General features: G+C 44.8%; 1 protein-coding gene across 2 annotated transcripts in view; it reads left to right on the top strand.

The window, feature by feature from the left end:
- Galk2 (galactokinase 2) overlaps window positions 1–22571 on the top strand; it is a 119330-nt gene that overhangs the window by 49988 nt on the left and 46771 nt on the right. For both annotated transcript variants that reach the window (XM_038329976.1, XM_038329975.1), the window contains exons 6-7: window positions 16301–16399; window positions 17795–17947. In XM_038329976.1, coding sequence (XP_038185904.1) covers window positions 16301–16399; window positions 17795–17947 — 252 coding nt within the window. The remainder of the gene's footprint in view (window positions 1–16300; window positions 16400–17794; window positions 17948–22571) is intronic.

Raw genomic sequence — 22571 nt, 5'->3', positions numbered from 1 at the left:
TTTATAGCCTGGAGCCATGCAGACACTGTGTTATGTTTGCTTTATCTTAATTTTTCTCCTGAACCCTTGGAGAGTAAATGACAGACATCACCCTCAACATTTCAGAGCACATCTTGGAGCAAAGCTTCAGCAGAACCACAGTATAATTGTCGTTCTTGGAAAATTTAATAATACTGTAATACTATTATCTAATATGCAGTTCATCTTTACATTTCCCAGTTGGCTACATAATAATATTCCCCACACCCCTTTTCTTCTCTTAATTTCAATCTTTTTCTGATCTGGAATTTATTCAGGGGTCAGTCACTGTATTTAATCGTCATGCTTCTTTAGTTTTCCTTAATTGTAGAATAATCTTTCTGTCTTCTGAGTCTGCTGTGGCATTGACATTTTTGGGGCACAGGCCAACTTTTTTTGGTCGAATTTCCTCAATTTGAATTTGACAGAAGGTTAGTTTATTATTGGATTGAGACTACTCCCTCTGCCCCTCATTCTCAGTGAGTCACATCATGTGATTTCTGTTTTTTCAATTGTATTTAAAATTTCAAAAATATAAGCAGAGGCCCTAGTGGCACAGGCCAGTAATCCCAGCTACTTGGGGGGGGGGGCTGAGTCAGGGAGATTGGTGAGACCCCTCCCTCCCATGCAAACAGACAAGTAAGAAAACATCAGCAGCTTCTACATCAGATAGCAACTTCCTGCCTGTGCCTAAGGATGTCTTAGTTCAGGAATACAGTGTTAAATTCCCCTCTATAAAGGTACGCTTCTCTTCATCACGGTCATGAACAAACTGGCTGTGGCAATGCATACCATCACTTAGTAATTCTCCTTTGTGTTTTAATAAATTGATGCTTAATGAGTGTTTGTCGAATTCCTAAAAAACAACGGCTCTGTAAAAATGGCAAATTCTTGACTTCTAAGGAATTAAAGCTTCTTACTGTTGTGCTGACACTTAAGCAGCCTCAAGTTTTCCTTCATTGCGTTGCTTAGGAAATAAAATGTTCTAAGCTTGGAATAAACTGAGATGTCTAAGATAAAAATACCCTAAGCCAATGTAATTCTAAACTGCCACTGTGTGTATAGGGTCACGTTATCTCGCTTGCAGTCACTCAAGAGTTTGTATATATCACATTTCAGTGTAATGACATGGGCAGACTCCAAAGAAAATACCAGGCAACTGGGATTTGGTTTGACTAACAAATATTTATATGTATCTGTATCTCTAAGAATTGTAATCTTTAAGGGGTTTATACTACACAGGCTTAATTCCTGAAGCTTTATGTTACATTGTAAGAACTTGCTCAGTAGTATATATAACTTCAGATGATCCCGCAGCTGGCGTGGGTGAGCATCAGGGTCAGCCAGAGCTTCAGCCGGAACAGGTGGAGTTAGCGTGCTCTGCTGGCCTAAAGGCTGCCCCTCATTTGCACGCTTTCTTAGGCGTAGTAACGTTATTTTTTTCTTTCGTGGGTGGTGTTGACAGAAGTCAGGACTGTCATTTGGTCTTTTTGGGTTCCTCTAGTCATGTACTTGGTACATTATAGTAAAGGGAAGATAAACAGTGTCGGCCATGGCTTATGAAGTGGAAGCCTCTGCTTTAGGAGGCGGCTGGACAGAGTGCTGTTGGTTGCAGAAGAATTCAGTTCACATGCATCCCCCTCAGTACCCCCTGCCTCTGGCATGGTCTGTGAGATGGGCGGCAGGATAGTGGGCTTACAGAGGTCCCTCCCGTCTGAAGCTGCTGGGCCTACAGGCCCCGTTTACTCTCTGACTTTAGTGTAGTGCTTCCTCTGAACCACTGCAAGATTTTTGAATATAGGGTCTGCCTCATTAAATCTTTGCATGCCCAGAGACCCAAGTCATAACCAGAGTGGGACATGTGATCTGGTCTCTGCCTGAAGGAAGAAAAAAATGATCAATTTTTGGTAATAGCAACTTTTAATCAAAAGTCTATCACTTTACACTTAGACTCAAGCCAGAGGTAAATTACATGTATCCACATTATCCAAGGAGTTCTGTTCCAGGGAGGGCTAGTCCCCCAGGCTCTCTCTTCTGTGACAGACTATTCTGATTATTTGGAGTCTGATACACTAGGTGCTGAACACATCTGCAGTGTCAGCATCTGTCTGAGGTGATGGGCACTCTCAGCTGTGTTCCTGTATGAAAGAAAGTGAGCTCTTTAGTCTGCACACATGAGTTAGAGAGCTGGTGTATTACCACAGAACACAGCCCCTCTTTGACCACACTCTGGAGCTTTCTGAATTGCCCCCTGCCTTTTACATCTCCAGATGAAAGGGTTCTCTGTAGAGGAGAAAAACAACAACCACACACACAAAAAAAGGTGCTGGCCAGGAACCAGGTGTGACACACAGGTGGTGGCCTGAGATAGAGGAATTTCTAAAGCTGCAAGCCAGTTCTTAAAGCTTGCTTTCTGCTGTTTTAATGGTCCTCTTTTGGAGATAGGGCACAGACATTATGTAGCTGTTATAAAGTGGTAAAAATCATGTTTTTTTTTTGCTTATTGACCAGAAATTGGAAATCTATTAAATAATAAATATTTCTAAATGAAGCATTTTCAGCTTTAAAATTTTTTTAAAAAACATTTTTTTTTCTCATTTTACATACCAATCCCAGTTCCCTCTCCCTCCTCTTCTCCCACTTCTCCCACCTTCTACCCACTCTACCCTCATCCACTCCTCAGAGAGGGTAAGGCTTCCCATGGGGAGTCAACAAAGTCTGGTACATATAAGTGAGACTTTTTAGCTAGAAGTCATAAACATGGACAGAAAGCAACGAGAATGAGCTTCTGAGTATGAACTGCAGCTCTGAGAGTTTCAGAGTTAGGAGTTGGAGGGGGAAACACAACACATCATTTGAATGGATATAAACAGATTTAGCTTCCTAGTCTCACCAGGAATATGTGGAACACCCTTAACATTATTTTTGTTTTTATAAAAGTGGTATATTCTTGTTTTAGAGTACTAAGGAATAAAAATATGACAGGTATTAAATTTAGATTCATAGTACTAACAAAGGGGACTCTGTCATTGGAGATTATGATAAAAATAAAATCTTTGCACTTTAGCTGCCTCTATTCAGGGACGCCACATTTGGTTCCCACATGATGCAGTCACATTTCACAGAGCGCCTCCTCTGTGCCAGGCAGGGTGTGAGGCACCGGTGGTTAAAAGGCACTCTCATAGAACCGCACAAGGGAGGGGGAGAGACAGAAAAGATTACGTTAAGTAGAAAGTCCTTGAGTGAAAAGCTGTTTATGAGGTGGAAAGTCGAGGTGGGTTGAGATATTTTGGGGAGGTAAGAGAGAATCTGTCTGATAATATGACATTAGATAGAGTAAATATTTGGGACATGGACATGTCTAGTGATATAGAATGTTACCTGGAGTTTTGATTGGCTAATAATGATAGTGATGTTCACTGTGTCTAATTACATACTAGACTTTTACAGTCTCTACAGTGGCTGAATAAAGTAGGTGATTATTATAACTCCCATTTTGCAGTTGAGGAAGCTCACTTATTTTGACTACTGCATTGCACTGATAGGGGCTCTGGCAGAGAGAGGAAGTGTGGAATTCAGAATCTAGAAATCCAGAAAAAGTTCCCCAGAAGGCGCTGCTTAATTCAGTCAATTGATAAAGCAATTGCAAGGTAATGGCCGACTTTTTCTCTCTTTCCTGTTGCCTCAGAAACTACTATGTAATAATGCTTTGTGACAGTTGCCACTTTGTAGAAATTGGTTAAATAAATATGAGTGGAAGAAGATTTGCAAAGACTGGAGGCAGGGGCAACATGGTGGACTGAGAGAATCACAAGTATGAACTATGAAGCAAAATCGTAGGGACCTATGTTAGAAGCAGGAAGCAGGGTCATTGCTGGGCAGTGGTGGGGCACATCTTTAATCAGCACTCGGGAGGCAGAGGCAGGTGGATCTCTGTGAGTTCAAGGCCAGCCTGATCTGCAAGAGCTAGTTCTAGGACAGGCTCCAAAGCTACAGAGAAAACCTGTCTCAAACAGCAACAAACAAAAAGAAGCAGGATCATTATAAGTGTTTTTCTACCTTTTTTTTTTTTTTTTGGCCAATTAAGTCTTTATTCCAGCTAGCCAGAACTACACTCAGGTGTTAGGGACCAAGTGTAGCCCTGAGTGTTTAAGGGAAGGGTTTTTTTTTTTTGTTTTGTTTTTTTTTCTCATGGTTTATTTTTTTTATATTTAAAAATTTCCATCTCCTTTCCTCCTCCTCCCCCCTCCCTCCCCTCCTCCTCCCCCCTCTCTCCTCCCCTCCTTCTCCCCCTTCCCTCCCCTTCCCTCCACCCATACCTCCCCTCCCTCCCTCCTATGGCCAAGGAGCCATCAGGGTTCCCCACTCTATGCTAAGACCAAGGTCCTCCCAACTCCCCCCAGGTCCAGGAAGGTGATCGACCAAGCTGAGAAGGCTCCCACAGAGCCCGTCCATGCAGAAGAATCAGAGCCCAGAGCCATTGTCCTTTGCTTCTCAGTCAGCCCCCGCTGTTGGCCACATTCAGAGAGACGGGTTTGGTCGCATGATCCATTAGTCCCATTCCAACTGGAGTTGGTGATCTCCCATTAGTTCTGTCCCACCGTCTCCATGAGTGAACGCACCCCTCTCGTTCAGGAGCAGAAGGAGCGAGAACATGAGGGAGAAAGTCATTATAAGTGTTTTTATGAACTGACAATGGGATAGTTAATTTGGCAGCACATATAAACTAAAAGTTGATACACCATGAAAGAGAGAAGGTCATGGAGGCTGAGGAAGTGTGTGTGTGTGTGTGTGTGTGTGTGTGTGTGTGTGTGTTTGGGTCTGGGTGTGTGTGTGGAAGGGCGGGTGTCTTGGCTCATTTTTTATTTCTGTAAAAACAGACTATGTTCATTAAAAAGAGGTTTGTTTAGCTGGCAGTTCTGGAAGCTCAGCCCTGGTTACACCCATCTGGGCACATCACAACATGGCAGACAGCATTCTAGTGGGTGTGCACGTGAGAGGACTAGATCACGTGGCGAGACGGGAAGCCGGTGGGATGCAGGGTCTGTCTGACCTCACTCTCACAGTACCGCCCAGGACCTAACTAGCTTCTCAAGAGAACTTTATCCGCTCCCTTCCAGGGTGAGCACCGCTGATCTAATTACCTCCCAGCAGGCCCCACCCCACCCCTTAGAGGCCCCACAGCCCCAACATTTCTGGGTTAGCTACCACACCAAGCACATGAATTTTTTGGGAGTAAACCATGGTAATAGGTAACTGTGTGGACAGCTGTATTTTTAAAATCTCAATAGAACAAAATGTCTAAACTTGTTTGAATATTCTTTGGGCTTCTGTGAAGACAAAACATTCACAAAGGTATATGTGAATTATTTTTATTATATGTGAAAGATATTTTGCTAGTAAGAAAAAATAAGTAATTCAAACCAGCTTAATTCTGACAGGAATATTTGCTTCAAGTATGTTTATTGAAATGCAGAGGCAGGTATTATTATCAGTTAGATTTTGCTGGGTAAGAAGTCTTCCCACAATTTAGGCTTAAAATAGCCACTTGGACTGGTTTCAGCTCAACAGTGATTCTGTTTGTCCTGGCTAAGCTCGTCTGCCCTCAGTGTTACACAGTACTGATTCTGGATCGGTTCTCATCTGGGGTGATGGAGGCACTGGATCGCACACCTGCTTGTTTTTATTATGATGATGTTTATGATTCTGATCATTGTGTGGTGCCTGTAAGTGTGTGGGTAACTAGGCGGGAGCAGGCTATCAGTGTCTCAGTTTATTCCTTGAGACACCTTCTCACTGAATCTGAAACCTGCTGATTTCACCAGGCTGTCAGTATCAACGTCTCTGCTGCCCAGACCGGAGTTACTGGCATTTACAGCCATGACCAGTGTTTTACATGGATGCTGGGAATTTGATTTCAGGTCTTCATGCCTGCAGAGTAAGCCCTCTTTACCCACAGAGCAATCTTCCCAGTTCCCTAACTCATTTAAGTGGAAGTCTCAGGATACCAAATATAGCAAGAGGGAAAAGTTCAAAGTCCAATTTCCTTTCCTATATTTCCCCTTCCTTCCCTCTCTCCCTCTCTCCTTCCATTCATTCCTCCCTCCCTCTCTCCCTCCCCCTCTTCCTCCTTCCCTTTCTTCCTCCCTCCCTCCCTTCTTTCTTTTGCTTTCTTCCTCCCTCCTTCTACCCCTTTCTCTCATTTTCCTTTTAGTTTATATTTGGAGTCCAGTGTAGGCGCTTGCGCTACCCCTGAGCCATATATACCTTCAGCCTTTACAAGTGCCTGTCAAGTCTGTGTCCCAAATGCCACTGTCTCAGTTGCTAAAGCCACTTATATCCTTGAGTCAAGAGGTAGAAAAATTCATCAGTTGAGGTAAACTCTTGGCTGAGAGTCTCTGTGAAATAAAAAAGAAAGTGACACACTTCTAAGACACACTTAGCAAGCATTCCCATTTAATAGGGAGAGTCAGGAGAGTAGCCAGCAAGGATGGACCAAAGCAAGAGTGAAAGGCAGCCCAGCCAATCTCAGCTCTGTAGCTCAGTTCTGTGCAGCCTCCTGCCGCTCACTGCTTTCACTCCTCCTCAGGATGTGTTCTTGCTTTCCATGTCTCTCAGCATAACTGTCCAATCTGATGTCTTAGGGCTCAATTTTCTCTTATATTTATACTGACTTTTTTTGATTAAAATAAAAGTTTATAAATTACTTAACCAAGAATATACATTCAATAAGGTCATGAATCAAAAGTTGAAAACCAGGAAAAAGAAAGAAGAATTGGAAACACATTATAGATTTATTTTTTAAAAAATTATGTTTGTAATTTATGTATATGAGTGTTGTTGGCCTGCATGTGTATAAGTGTATCATGTATGTGCTTGGTGACCTTGGAGGTCAGAAGAGGGCTTCAGATTCTTCGTAGCTGGAGCTACAGATGGTTGTAAGCCACTGTACGGGTGCTGGGAGCCAAACGTGGGTCTTCTGCTAGAGCACTGAGTGTTCTCAACTACTGAGCCATCGTCTAGCCCTCTTTGTTTCCTCCCTCCCTCCCTCCCTCCTCCCTCCCTCCCTCCCTCCCTCCCTCCCTCCCTCCCTCCCTCCCTCCCTCCCTTCCTTCCTTCTTTCCTTTTCTCTTTTTCTCTCTCTTCTTCCTCCTCCTCCTTCTTTTGGTTTTGCAAGACAAGGTTTCTCTGTGTAGCCCTGGCTGACCTGGAACTCTGGGGACCAGGCTGGCTTCAAACTCACAGAGATCCGCCTGCCTCTGCCTGAGTGCTGGGATTAAAGGCGTGCGCTGCCGCCGCCTGGCCTCATTGTTCATTTCTTAATGCAACTCTTATTCAAGCCTACTTACTGAGATTCTTATAAGCCAAGAAAAGCAGAAATGAAGTTACATTGGCTCCATGATCAAAGTAGCAGGATCACTCCCATCCTTCAGAAGATGTACTGTCATCCCTGAATTTAAACTGTATTTACCATGCAGTGTTTTTAGAGCATACAAAGTGCAAATTGTCTTAGGATATTTTCTGTTGCTATAATGCAACATTTGAGATTGAGTACTCTGTTAAGAAAAGGAGTCTATTCAGTTTGTGATTCTGGACACAGGAGGTTCAACACTGAGCCTGTGTCTGGTATGAGCTTCACGCTGTACCATAACTTGGAGGGTGGCATCTGAGGGTCTGCTATGCAAAGGGGGATAGACTTCCATGGTAGCTAACCCACTCCCCAAGAAAGACGTCCTCCACGCATGAAGATGTAGCCTTGTGACTCCTATTGCCTCTTACTGGCTTTACCATTCCTATGTGGTGGACCAGCACACAACCTGGGTTTTGTTGGGACAGACCACAGGCAAGCCTCACAGTCATGAGGAAGAGCTGCATAACTGTGTGGAACTAGTGCAGGCATGCTGTTCTTCTGGCTCACTCTCGTAATGGCCTTCAGCACTTGCTTTCCACATAACATCTGAGTACAGTTCAGGGAAGTCAGTTTCCTTCCTGTAATAAGGCTTTGAATACCCTTGCCATTTCCTGACCCTGAAGGTTCTTCCCACTTCATGCCATTGTTCTGACTGTTGTTTACAGAGTCCTTTCTCTCATGTGAAAGTGTCTGGAGGTAGCTGTGCATTCGGTGGATCCGGACTGTGATTCCCAGAGTGATATTTTTCTGTTGGCCAGTGTTTGCATCTGTGCTATTAGATCACATCAGGAAAACGATTAGGTGCCAACTGTACTGATCGCTGTGCTGGAGGGTCCCGACTGTGCTCAGAATTCCTTCCTTCTTATTCTTAAGAGTGGGACTGCTGAGAACCCAGTCTGAAGAGCCCGCCCCACACAATGGGGGGGGGGGTCTCCAGGGAAGGCACATGCAGTTCTAACACACTTGCCAAACCACAGAGATCGCAGGCCTGCCACCCATCCCGTACTATCATCATTACTGAGCGTTTTTTTGGAAGGTCAGAGCCAAAATAAGCAATCTGCCAGCCAAGGAAGCAACACCAGCCCTTACCACAAGCTCTGGAGGCCCCGCTGGTATTTAGTAGCAGTGACTTGGGTCATATTTTTGTCTAATTCCATCAGTCTGGCAAGGCTCCTGCCCCTGTGGTCTCCCCACATTTTTTTTTCAATTATCTTTCCCGTCTTTCCAATAATAGTCACCTTGTGTGTGGGTACTGCCTCCTCCCAGAGCTCTGCTTTTTTCTTCTTCTTCTTCTTCTTCTTCTTCTTCTTCTTCTTCTTCTTCTTCTTCTTCTTCTTCTTCTTCTTCTTCTTCTTCTTCTTCTTCTTCTTCAAGACACTTTAAACAATGAAAGGGATTTCAATTAATTGTCCTTGTGATAAATTGTTAAAGAGAGAAGCTTTCTGGGGCTCCTGAATTTTGGGTTCTTGAACTATCCTCCACATCCTCTTACAGATAAAGAATAGGATTATGTTTATAAGCCAGAGCCAGGCTCCCAGTTAAAGTACTGACCTTGACATTTACTAGTGAGTGACCTTGGCAGCTTGCTTGCCCTCCTGTGATTCATTTTCTTCATTATAAAGTCTGTTTAACAACAAAGTTCTCCCTCACGGATTTGACATTAGTGCTTGGAGAGTGCCTCGGCGTGTCCGGTTTGTTGTATGAGTTGTTACATGGTGGTGGACGTCATGGCAGACTATCGGCCTCACTCTGAGATCACCCTGCTTTGTGACTGTTCGGAGCTGTATGGTGGGAAGGAAGGACTGCAAGCTCCCAGCTGTTCAGTCCATTGAGTCCCTCTAAGCCCCCCATGTCTTCCCTACTCTCAGGTCTGTAGCCCCTTTTTATTTGACTGTATAAATACATACACATTATATAAATAGCACCTACCTAGTCCATCAAGCGAACGGGAATTGTGACGATGCAGAGTGTCCTGTCTGCCCACGACCTGGGCCCTGGCCTTCTTGTCTCCCTGCATTAGCTTGGGTTAGTTTACTGACCTGTGTGGGCCTCAGTCTCCTTCTCTGTGATATGTGGATCATAGTTCTGACATTTGGAAAGTAAACAAGATGGCATGTATAGTGTCTGCTCTTAAAAGACATTTGCCACTTGTTAGCCTCCCTCCCGTTCTGCGTGTGATTCTTCCTGTCTCCCCAGTTTATCAAGAAAGGCCCACAGCACAGGACATGGCTTGGAGAGGTCTTGTCCTTCCCTCCTTCCTCTTCCTTTCTCTGCATGCCTTTCTGTGCTGAGGGATGAGCCGGGGACTTAGGCTTATGCTCTGTCACCATATCAGAGCCTCCACAGTCTCTTCGTCGTTTTTTACTTTAAAAAATTTATGACAGATCTTGACCTTTCAGTATTTTTGGCTCAACCTCCAGAGTATCTGTTATTACAGACCTGTGCCATCAGGAGGGGTTGTTCATTTTTAAATCAATGTGGACCAATTCAGCAGATCTGTGATGGAGCTGAAGGTCTGCACGTCTGACTTGTTCTCCAGTGCTGGGCTGCACCCGAGGAGCTCCTGAGTGACGGAGTGGGCTGGACTCTTCCTTCTGTTGTATCTCAGGACTGCTTAAGCCATGGTAACGGTGGTGCCTTTGCCACACACACTTGCACACGCAGGGACATAATTTGGAGAAATATCTGGGACTGTATATTATCATATACCAACAAGACTCGTCCAGTAAGGCTGGGGTAGTTGGTCTGTGGATAGACATGGCCTCAGGCTCTTCATGGGCCTAAAAACTCAAACTCTCCACATAAAATTCTGCGCCTTGCCACCTTCTGATGACCTTGTCTTCAGATCTGGGTCTCTCCACAGTGCATGTGTCCTGCTGGCCAACAGCTCAGGGAAGTATCTCCCCTCACATTCTGGAAAAGAGCCAGCTCCCAGACTTCCTCTGTCCTCACAGAACACCTTGGGTGGACACTCAGAGCTGCCTATCCCAACTGGTACACCTCTAGGTTCCTTACCTTGGGCTCTCCCCACTGAGTGCGGGTACAGTGATGTCCTCACTGGTTCCAGAGCGCTGGTTCTAGACTTCAGAAGGTTTTTAGATTTACTTTTGTGAAACATCCTTTCTGTTTGTTTCCAGATTCTAGTTGTTCAGTCTTTGCTCTCCTTGTTCCATTTTCTCTATTACATGTAGAAAATTTCAGCCTTGACTGTCAAGATCAGTTTTACCGGCCATGCTCACTTTGGGAATTAGCTACCATTATCCTCAGAAAAATTTTCATGTAGTTAGAAAAAGAAAGAAAGAAAGAAAGAAAGAAAGAAAGAAAGAAAGAAAGAAAGAAGGAAAAGCAGACATAAGTTTTCTCTTTATTAGAGATGTGAAGACTTAGCAGTCACATCTTTCTAAAAGAAATTCGTGCAGCTTCTGGGTACTGTTGTTTTCTGTGGTACACCTTGATAGTCTCCAGATTGGAACACAGCAGTGAGCCATGCTGCAAAACACCCTGGGATCACAGCATGAATAGGTACTTCTCAGGGGGTTGCCATTTTGGGGAAGCGCTTGGTAACAGTCATTGTCCCCATAAGAACCCAGTGTTTTTTTTCTTTTTTTTTTTATTAAAAATTTCCATCTCCTCCCCTCCTCCTCCCCCTTCCCTCCCCTCCCTTCCACCCATACCCCCCACTCCCTCCCTCTCCAAGCCAAAGAGCCATCAGGGTTCCCTTCACTATGTTAAGTCCAAGGTCCTCCCCACTCCCCCTTAAGTACAGGAAGGTGATCAACCAAACTGACAAGGCTCACAGTGAGCCCGTCCATGCTGTAGAGTCCAAGCCCATCGCCGTTGTCCTTGGTTTCTCAGTCCTCCTCCACCGTCAGCCACATTCAGAGAGTCCGGTTTGGTCCCCTGTTCCATCAGTCCCATTCCAACTGGACTTGGTGATCTCCCGTTAGTTCTGTCTGACCGTCTCAATGGGTGAATGCACCCCTCACGGTCCTGACTTCCTTGCTCATGATCTCCCTCCTTTTGCTCCTCATCAGGACCTTGGGAGCTCAGTCCGGTGCTCCAATGTGGGGCTCTGTCATTTTCTCCATCCATCTCCAGGTGAAGGTTCTATGGTGATATACAAGATATTCATGAGTATGGCAATACGATCTGGACATTTCTGGCTTCCTCTCCTCAGCTGTCCAAGGAACTAGCTGGGGGCATCTTCCTGGACACTTGGGAACCCCTCTAGAGTCAAGTCTCTGCCAACCCTAGAATGGCTCCCTTAATTAAGATATATAATTCCCTGTTCCCACATCCACCCTTCCTATATCCCAACCATCCTATTCCCCCAAGCTCTCCCCATCCTCCACTTCACACTTTTCTCTCCCCATCCCCCCATCCCCCATCCCACCCCACCCCCAAGTTCCCATTTTTTGCCTGGCAATCTTGTCTATTTCCAATATCCAGGAGGATAACTATATGTTTTTCTTTGAATTCACCTTCTTATTTAGCTTCTCTAGGATCACGAATTATAGGCTCGATGTCCTTTATTTATGGCTAGAAACCAATTATGAGTGAGTACATTCCATGTTCATCTTTTTGGGCCTGGGTTACCTCACTCAGGATGGTGTTTTCTATTTCCATCCATTTGCATGCAAAATTCAAGATGTCATTGTTTTTTACCGCTTACTAGTACTCTAATATGTATATATTCCACACTTTCTTCATCCATTCTTCCACTGAAGGGCATCTAGGTTGTTTCCATGTTCTGGATATTACAAATAATGCTGCTATAAACATAGTTGAACAAATGCTTTTGTAATATGATTGGGCATCTCTTGGGTAAATTCCCAAGAGTGCGATTGCTGGGTCCTGGGGTAGATTGATCCTGAATTTCCTGAGAAACTGCCACACTGCTTTCCAAAGTGGTTGGACAAGTTTGCATTTCCACCAGCAGTGTATGAGTGTGCCCCTTACGAATAAATGGGACCTCCTGAAGCTGAGCAGCTTCTGTAAAGCAAAGGACACTGTCACTAAGACAAAAAGGCAGCCTACTGACTGGGAAAAGATCTTCACCAACCCTGCAACAGACAAAGGTCTGATCTCCAAAATATATAAGGAACTCAAGAGACTAGACTTTAAAATGCTAATTAACCCAATTTAAAAATGGGGCACTGAACTGAACAGAGAATTCTCAACAGAAGAATTTTGAATGGCCAAAAGACACTTAAGGGCATGCTCAACCTCCTTAGCAATCAGGGAAATGCAAATCAAAACAACTTTGAGATACCATCTTACACCTGTCAGATTGGCTAAAATCAAAAACACCAATGATAGCCTTTGCTGGAGAGGTTGTGGAGTAAGAACCCAGTGTTTTGAAGGGTAGGGAAGGCCTGCAGGAAGTGAGCACTGCAGATGCTTTGAGGTGAGGGACAGGCAGGGGGAGCCCTTTAGAGTTCTACCTGCCTTCCTCTCCCTCCCAACATTCCTGACAAGTCTTAGGGAAGCAGAGGACATGCTGGTACTTTCCTCCAGGGAGCCCTCTCAGTGGACTGCATAGTTAAGGTTGGTGCAGAGCCCACTGAAGGGAAGGTAGAAGCTGCCTAGCATGGTAGAGTTCTGTCTTCTTTGGAAGATCTGCAGATAAGATCAGTGTTGCTGGCCCCTGGAGGGCAGACTCTGGCTTTCTCCTCTACCTACATCTTTGCAGAGCATCCGTAGTCCAATTGTTGTTCCTAAGGATGAGAGAGAAAAATCAAATGCCTCTAGAGATTAGCTGAGAGGAACCCCAGCTCCTGAGTGCGTAGCTGCAAGAGCGAGGAAAATGTGGAGAGAGAGAGAGTAAGCCCATTAGGAAGCTTCTGCTACTGAACCCTTCCCACTGTGTTTTTTCCATCTACCCCAAGGTTCTGCCAACGAGATCAACCTTCATCTTTCAATTTCTTCCTTCATTTTCTTCACTCTTCCTCATTTTCTTTGTTTCTCCCACTTGAAACTGGGTGTGGTCTGCTCGCTTAGAATTTGTCAGATGCAGTGGTGGCAAGGTTTGTGATGACCCCTTCCCTGTGGGTAGACGCTCCATGACACAGTACCACTCTGAACTCTGTGTACACACACCAACATCTTATAACTATTAAAGTAGGCAATGGTGTTCTTTGAGAACGTTCAATGTTTATTTAGTGTGTGTGTGTGTGTGTGTGTGTGTGTGTGAGAGAGAGAGAGAGAGAGAGACAGAGAGAGAGACAGAGAGAGAAAGAGAGAGACACAGAGAGAGACAGAGACAGAGACAGAGAGAGAAAGAGAGAGACAGAGAGAGACAGAGAGAGAAAGAGAGAGACAGAGAGAGACAGAGAGAGAGACAGAGAGAGAGACAGAGAGAGAGACAGAGAGACAGAGACAGAGAGAGACAGAGAGAGACAGAGAAAGAGAGAGAGACAGAGAGAGACAGAGAGAGAGAAAGAGAGACAGAGAGACAGAGAGACAGAGAGAGACAGAGAGAGACAGAGAGAAAGAGAAACAGAGAGAGAGAGAGAAAGAGAAACAGAGAGAGAGAGAGAGAGAGGGAGAGAGGGAGAGAGAGAGAGAGAGGGAGAGGAACTTGTAGGAGTCAGTTTTCTCCTTCTTCCCTGTAGGTCCCAGGGATCAAACTCAAGTCTCAGGCTTGGTGACAAGTGCCTTTATTGGTGACCATCTTGGCAACCCACTTTAAGAGCTTTATAAACAAGTAATTAATACTTCTCACTGCTCTAATGTGTTTCCTCATAAAGCAGGGAATATTAACATTTTGGTGACGCCCATTTGTCTTTTCACCCCCCGACAGCAGGCTGAACAATGGTTATATTGCCTTATTGGGGGACCACTTAACTGTGAAGTGAACTTGGACTTCAGGGTCAGATGAATGAAGCTCGGATTCTGGCTTCTCTTAGTCTAGCATGAGTCCCTGACTTTTGCCGTCCTCCTCTGTACCATGGGGTTGGTGAAGGTGTGTGTGGCTGATTTTTCACATGCTCTGCACACAGCTTTCAATCAGCGATGGTGGGTATTGCTGCACTGGGGAGCTGCCTGTACCCCAAGGACACAGCTAGGTTGGCAGCCAGACTCTTGCTTGCTCATAGATTGCTGTATGCAGTGCTTCGTCTGGGCATGTCGTTTCTCTGCATTTTAAGTGCAAGTGTTTTGCCCTTTCGGTCACTAATTTATTTTTAATGTGTCTATTATGGACAGGCCCCTGGCTGTTGTGCCATCAGGTCATGTGCACTGCCTTTGATGCCAAATTCCCATGTTTGCCTCATGTCACAAGGCAAAGCTAGTGTTATTGAAGCCGCATGACCAAGGAGAGGCGTGAATGACACTTGCAGAAGCTGTCGACGGCATCTGGGCAGCTCCTCTCAGGAAGGGAAGCAGCAGCAGTTTATGGAGTTAGCTCACACCTGGCAGTGTATAAGGCCGAGACACTGGGGAAACACCACAGCTTCTCTCTCGCAGACTTAGTTTTTTAGGGAAAAGAGATGAAGTGGAAACACGATACAGTTAAGGACCAGTGATAAGCACCTTGGTCCAGGCTGGACTGCTTAGGTGGACAGTGGAATGGGTGCTGCACGGACCTCCATAGTCTGCTGGAGAGACGAGAAAATCCACCTAAGGCATAGCTCAAAATAAACTAGAAGTAGGGAGAGCAGAGAGGAATTTACACTATGGCTTGTATAAATTTGGGGGTGCTGAGTTGTTGAAACAGGGATGGAAGAGTCCTGAGGAGAGGTGAATGCCAGACAGTCAGGAAGAACAGGGTTTGTTCCTCATTTCTGGACAGAGGGTTTGTGGGGGAACACTGGGAGAACAGGTAGAGGGGGAGCAGAGAACTAAGTCACTGAAGAACCTGTACACCATGTTGAGAAGATGTAGGCAGGCAAGCGGGCAAGAGAAGACCGTAGTATACCAGTGTTTGCTGTGATCCTTCTGAATATCTAATAGAGTGCGCGAGGAACAAAGCCCCAAATTAAACCTCAGAAATAGCAATGTGGGTAACTATATGACCCTATCAGAGTTTCAGGGTCTGGGAGAAATAGGACACTAGAGTGGGGACAGTATTTCAGGAAGCCTCCATGATGGCAGAAAAGCTGAGTGGTCAGCTTGCTCATATATGCGGTCAATGACCTGGATACTGAGTGGCCATAGGATTTGTATAGTAGGCAGGAAGTGGCACCGGGTTGTATAAATATGTGAGATGGTCAAGAAGACACGTCTTCTTAAAAACAATGATAAACAATTCAATTTGATGTTCAGTTGGGTTGCAACTTTAGAAGACATTGGATGCAAGATGAAGATTTTGAATTTATCATATTAATCAATAAGAAGCAACTAGTGATCCTTTAATATTTTTTAGTATGGGTCAGGACTATGCCCTTTCATCCAGGTTTCTTCATCGTGATTGTACCTAGAGTGAGAAGTTTTATTCTTGCACTTAATGGACATGTCAAGAGGTAGCATTACTTCCGGCTTGAAAACCTTGGACCTGCTTTGGCTTTGGAGACACTGGAATAGTCGCCGTGTCTCCAGACAAAGGCAAATGAATTAGTGTCAGAGGAGAGAAGTGGTGTCAACAGAAAGATGAGGAGAGCTGCTTGCTCTTCAGAGTCTTTTAGGGATACGAACACCAGCACATATGTTCTGTTTTCATTCTAGACCCACTGTGGAGCTGTTGCTTGGTCTTGCTGAGTTTTCCTACTGGGTTCAACGGTGGCCTAGAGCTGCTGTGAAGAACATGTTGCTCAATACAGTTGCTGTGTAACTGACCAGAGCTGGAACTGGAATCCAAATCTATCTGACATATCTGGCATGCAAACTAGGCTACAACGATATCACAGTACCAATGACTGCTTGCTTTTCCAGGTGGAGCTTGCAGAAATCTGTGCCAAGAGTGAGCGTTACATAGGCACTGAAGGAGGAGGCATGGACCAGTCCATATCATTTCTTGCAGAAGAAGGGACTGTAAGTAGCATTGAGCCATTTGGAAATTTCAACTTGGGGAAATAGCTCTGGCAGGGAAGGCCTGCAGCCCCCAGCACGCATGATTATGGGAAGCCTGGTTTTTCAGGCTCTACTGGAGAACATTGCCCAGCTGTTTTGTAAGTCAGGGCTGATGGTAGTGAATGCGCCCTATTTCATATCGAGTCCCTCTACCTTAAGCATCTGGAATCACCCTTCAAACTTATTTTTCTCATGTGTCTAGATTCCCCCCTCCCCCCCATATCTCATTACTAAGATGAGATTTCTCAATTCTCTCCTTGGGACCTCCTTTCCTGACCTTGCATGAAATCACTTCATCTTGTGGTGTTTCATAATCTCACGTTGGCTTTAAACCCAAATGTTAGTTCTCTTACCACATATATGCACAGCCCCTCTTTTTGTAAATTACTCTTCGGTGTCATTTTTCTCTGTCAACATTTTTGGGGCTTTGGTGGTGGGAGGAAGAATGTTGATGGTGGGCCAGGAATAAATTCTTCGGTTCAATACCACTTCCTCTTGGCTATCAGCTCCTTCAGGCAAGGCAGAGGTTTGGGTTTTTGCCTGTGAACTGCCCATTACCAAAATAGAAGCAGGCATTTTTTAAAGATCTGTCTTAGTTTTGCATGAGATTCCTTCAAGTTTGGCTGTTTTCCAAGAACACCTGGATCCTTCTACTAAGAATATGTTTTTGTTGATTCTTCTAAGTCAAAGACATGAGGTAGGAGACAAGTCTTTTTTAACACTAAAATCATACTTGAGGTGTTTTGGATGTGAACTGGCAAGCAGATGTGGTAGCGGGAGTTCTGCTGTTGGTGTAAGGTTGGTGCAGGGTCCAAAGAGAATCCACTTTCTCTGGACTTGCAAAGCACAGTTACCATCTGACCCCCAGTTTCTGCCTCCAGCTTAGCCTCTCACTCTCCAAGCTGTGATCTTCGGCCAGATATCAGCGCCTAGAGCTGATATCCATTTACACCGGTGTGGTTCGTTTCCATTCCACAGGACAGAGACTCTTCCTTCTTTCTGACGTCATCAAGCATTCTCTAGGACTCAGTCTACATTTCCCTTTTCAGAGACTACACTAAGTTGTCTGAAAAGTCCTTCCATTAAGAGTGTGTGAGACCCTGAGCTTCACAGTGCTACTGCTGTGACTCACGTGGAAACGTAATCTCGTGGCTTCTGAAGCAACCATGCACTCCTGGGGGCAGCGGAAGCCCCTGCCCTATTCACTGTTGTGTCTCCAGCACCTAGCGCAGTGCCTGGCTATCAGTAATTGATGCTGTAGAAGACTTTCTTAAGATAAAATAAATGCATAAAAGCTTGAATGCTCTTCTGAATCCTAATCAATTATTGTCTCCTTTGTCACTTTTCTTCCAACAGGCCAAGTTAATAGAGTTTAGTCCTCTGAGAGCAACTGATGTGAAACTCCCCAGTGGGGCAGTCTTTGTGATTGCCAACAGCTGCGTGGAAATGAACAAGGCGGCCACTTCCCATTTCAATGTCAGGGTGATGGAGTGTCGGCTGGCTGCAAAGGTATGAATGTGGCAAACCAGCAAATCTTGCGTGTGCCTGTCCTCTCCTGCTTATCCTTTGTTGGCGTGTAGTTTTCCCCCACACTTTGGGTCCAGAGCAGGTAAACCAACAGATTCCGAACGGGTAAACCAACAGATGCATCTTCTGCTCTTGGCTCACTCTTTAGAACCTGAACTAAGTTCACAGCTGAGTCTTCTGGGGTGACTGTGGGGAAGAGAGGGCAGTGGCTGTTTGTGAAGCACAAGCTGGAATAGAAGCAGACATTTCTTTAAGATCAAATTCGTGTGTTTGTGCCATAGGTGGAGAAAGATAGTTGGGGAAATAACAACAGCTGATCTTATTTTCCCAACAGGGATCTTGGTGGCCTTGCTCCTCCCCTTATCCCATAGGACACTTCATTTTTGCAATAGGACATTGTCAATAGCTCAAAATACAGGTGTGATGGTAACCCCATGAGCTCAGAAAGAAGATTTCTTCATACGTCTGCTGGGGAAATACCTACCAGGAGGGAGGCAAGACTGGCCACTGCTGCATGTGTAGAATCTTTGGCAGTCAAGCCCTAAATTTATTAAGGAAGTGTTTATTGAGTCACCATTGGACAGTGTGCAGCAGGCGGAGCAAGGGGTTCAGGCCATCAGAGCAGAGAGAGTTAAAATTCAGATGCAAACAGAAAGCAGGTAGCATGAAACCAGGTAGTGAGAAATGAGATACGCTAAAGCATGACAAAGACATGACTCATAACAGGGTACCCAGAATGGAGACCAGGAACTTGCGAGAACCAGGCTGAACAGCAGAGTTTGGACTCTGGGTCAGGATCCTCTGCACCTCCTTCCATGATTCTTCTATTGATCTTGTCCCATTCACTCTGCAAGCCCCATCTCTGTGTTGATGAATTCCTGTGAGCGTCTTCTGTGCAGGCCGTCTCACTTCAGTTCTCAAACTGTATTCTTGGTCAGAGATGTCTATTTGAAAGGACTGTAGACCTCTCAAGTCAGCATGCCCACACTGAGCTCAGCCTCCCCCGTGCCCCGGGAGCCTTTCATTCTTCTGGCAGTCAGTTTGGCATGTATCAACTCCTGCATTCTCTCTGCCCTGGTCCTTAAATCTCTGTTTGTCTTCCTCCCCCTCATTCTGTATTTAATGGGTTGATAGTTTAGAAATTTAAGCCTGATCAAGCATCCCCCTGTTTACCACTTCCTCAGAGTTTCCCATTGCTTTAGTATAGAGTGGAAAAGCCTTGCTGTACTGAACTGAGTTGAGCTGCCAGTAGTCGGGAAGAAACTGTCAGGCAATGGAGGAATTCACTCTTAATCCTCACAGGAAAAATAGCTTATGGGATATAATGCAAGAAGGAAGTGGTTGAGGCAGTGCTGCAATACCATCCCAGCATAGGACTCTTGGCTGGGGTGAGGGTGGGGCTGGGCTTCCTCCATTTAGGAACTTGTTCAGTTAGGGTGCATTTCTTTGTGTGCACTGTCCTGACCTGTCATTCGTGCTGTGTGAAGGAGGGCAGTCCAGGCTGGCCGGGTACCTCACCTGCTGCCCATTCAATTTCTGCCATGCAAATAAGGGAAGTACTGGCTGCTCATGGTTCAGTCCTGGCCCAAGGTTAAGGCCACAAACCTCCAGGCTGAAGTTCTATGGTGCTAGGCTACAGCATTCCAAGACTGGCAGTTTGGGATCCTGAACCGTGTTAGTGAAAATTCTCTAGTGGGAAACAGCCCCATTTTCCAATTGTGTATTAATTGCCCCCCTCTCACACTTCCATCACTGTGAGGCCCAAGGCTGGTGTATCTTACCTCAGCATCTCCCAGCATCCCTTGCAATCACCACCGCACAGTTACCACTCTCATTTCTGGGGACTTCCCACATTTCCAGGATAGTTTTTTCTTAGACCTCTTTGAAATATTTCTAAGTAACCCTCAAAGAAGCCTTACTTGACTCCCTTATTTCTAAGCTAAGTAGAGATCCCTCTACAGTTTGTAGCACTTACATTTGTTAGGTATGTAGAGGGATCCCTACACTTGTAAAATATCGTCAAGTGGAGAGAAATAACTGGGACAGAGTAGTCATTCCTTCCTTCGAGAGATTTCATCCTGGGCTCATGCCAACCAATTAAGGATGGAGAAGTTAACAAGATGGAGGTAGTTCATTTCTGAGGAAAAACTGAATGAACGAACAGACATGTTACACAAATGCCTGTTTCCAGAAAGCACTGCTGACTTGCAGTCTGCCGTTGCCTGTGGCTGTAGAAGCTTCCTGCCCCCTTTTCTGCAGTGATCCCTAAGCCTTGGGAGGAGGGGTTGATACAGATGTCCCATGTAGGGCCGAGTGCTCTGAAGTCTCTTATTCTCTGTACCTTGATCAGCTGAAAGTCTCTAGGTTGGTAACCATCTACTGCTGTTATTATTCTACGAAACGTGTGTAGTAGTGAACTACATTGTTGTTAAGTCCTAATGGCTTAGCCCTGTAGCATAGACTCACGCACCCTCCACTCACATCCCAACCTTCTGTTTGACTCCACTTTCTAAGGCTATAAGCTTGGACAAGTACAGCTACAACGATTTAGGAAAGTTTTTTTTTCCTGAAAAATTTGGGGGTTGAACTCTTATTTTTAAAATAAATATTTAGATCTTTAAATTTGGAATCTACTCATTGACATAATGGTTAAAGTTATGTGGGGAAAGATAAGATGCGTCATAGCATCTTATCGGCACACACATGTGGTAGAAGTAGTGCTCGTTCAGTGACCACTTTCCACTGGGACACAGTTCCTCTTTGGGGGTTTGAAGACTTTAGCGTTATCCTTGAGGGCTTACTCATTTGTTTTTTTAATTGTGAGGTTGATGAGTAAGTGCGTCTTCCCAAGGAGACTCCAAAAATATACAATGTTCTTCTCAGGGTTTTAGCACGGAATTCAAGCCCCTCTGCCAGAGCCACAGTGACCTGAAACAAGTGGGGTGCATGTGACGGGTTCATGCCGTGACCTCAATCTTCCAGAGACGCCGGAAGGGCCCAAGGAGCTGTGTTTTGGAAGCTTTATAGAAAGTTCCAGGCCCTTTGGGTAATGTCTTCAGAGAGCTGACTAGAAGAGGGGGCATGTCTTTTGTAGCTAAAGCTTTTACTCAAATTCAGAACCTCCTATTTTTAAGGGTATTTTCTGAAGAACTTGCTATATATCCTAGGCTGGCCTAGAACTGGTCTAGAATGGCCTCAAATTTCCCATCCTTTATCCTTCATCTTCTGAGTGTTGGGATTACAAGCATGTGCCATCACACCCAGTTGAAATATGATTGGAACTGAACTGTTTAATAACTCCATATGTGTTTAAACGTACTTTGTCATTGAAATTGACAACTGAATTTGACAATTTGATACACATTGTTACAAGATAGATGAAACACATTTTAAAAACCAAATTTGCTTATAAATAAGACTTTATTCAGTTAAAGGCAGGCACAGTTCCTTTCTTTCAATTAACTTTGAGAATTTCATGTATTTTGATAGTAACCATGCTCCCCCTACTCTTTTTAGGTATACCTTATCCCTTAACCAGCCATATTTGTGCTCTTCCCTCTCCATTTTTAATTTTGATTTTTAAAAATTTTAAAAGGTTTCTTTATTGCCAGGTGGTCGTGGCACACGCCTTTAATCCCAGCACTTGGGAGGCATAGGCAGGCAGATCTCTGTGAGTTTGAGGCCAGCCTGGTCTACAGAGTTAGTTCCAGGACAGGCTTCAAAGCAACACAGAGAAACCCTGTCTCAGAAAACAAAAACAAACAAAAAACAAACATCCCCCCCAAAAAAACCCAAAAAATAAAAAAAATTATTTATTTGTGTTCTGCCTGCATGCCAGAAGAGGGCAACAGATCTCATTACAGATGGTTGTGAGCCACCGTATGGTTGCTGGCAATTGAACTTACGGCCTCTGGAAGAGCAGCCTGTGCTCTTAACCTCTGAGCCATCTCTCCGGCCATTCTTTTTTATTTTTAAAATAAGCCATGGAGTTCATGATGGGCGTGGAGGTATATACCTTTAATCCTAGCACTGCGGAAGCAGAGGGACAGCCTGGTCTACATAGTATGTTCCAGGCCAGCCATTGTGACATTGTAAGTCCCTGCCTCAAAAAACAAACCAAAGTGAACCAAATAAAACAACAAAAGAACCTCACATTTAATAAAACACACCAACTAAACCATCAAGTCCAATTATTCTTGGATGTGTGGCCATGCACTGGGGAGTGTGGTTGAACTACCAGGATCCATGCCCTTAAATCTGACTTAAAGGAAACTGACTCTTCATTTCCTGTCAGCTATCAGTTGCCCATACTTCTTGGCTAGGGTTGGGACGTCACGTCCACCTCCCCGCTTCATGCTGAGATCTTGCCTGCCTGGAGCTTGCACAGGTTTTGTTTGCTGTCACAACTGCTGCAAGTTCATGTGCTCAATCACCCTGTTGTGTATGGGAAACAGTTTCCTTTTAGCCTCGTACTGCTTCTGGCTCTTAGAATCTTTCCACTCTGTGAGTATTGGGAGGAAGGAATAGGATATGATGTCCCATTTATGCTGAGAATTTTATAGTCTCTTATTCTCTGCAATTTGATTAATCCCGGGTCTCTATCTAT

This window comes from Arvicola amphibius, chromosome 5, assembly GCF_903992535.2.
Source record: "Arvicola amphibius chromosome 5, mArvAmp1.2, whole genome shotgun sequence".
Taxonomy (NCBI): domain Eukaryota; kingdom Metazoa; phylum Chordata; class Mammalia; order Rodentia; family Cricetidae; genus Arvicola; species Arvicola amphibius.
This window is presented reverse-complemented; position numbering and strand designations above follow the sequence as displayed.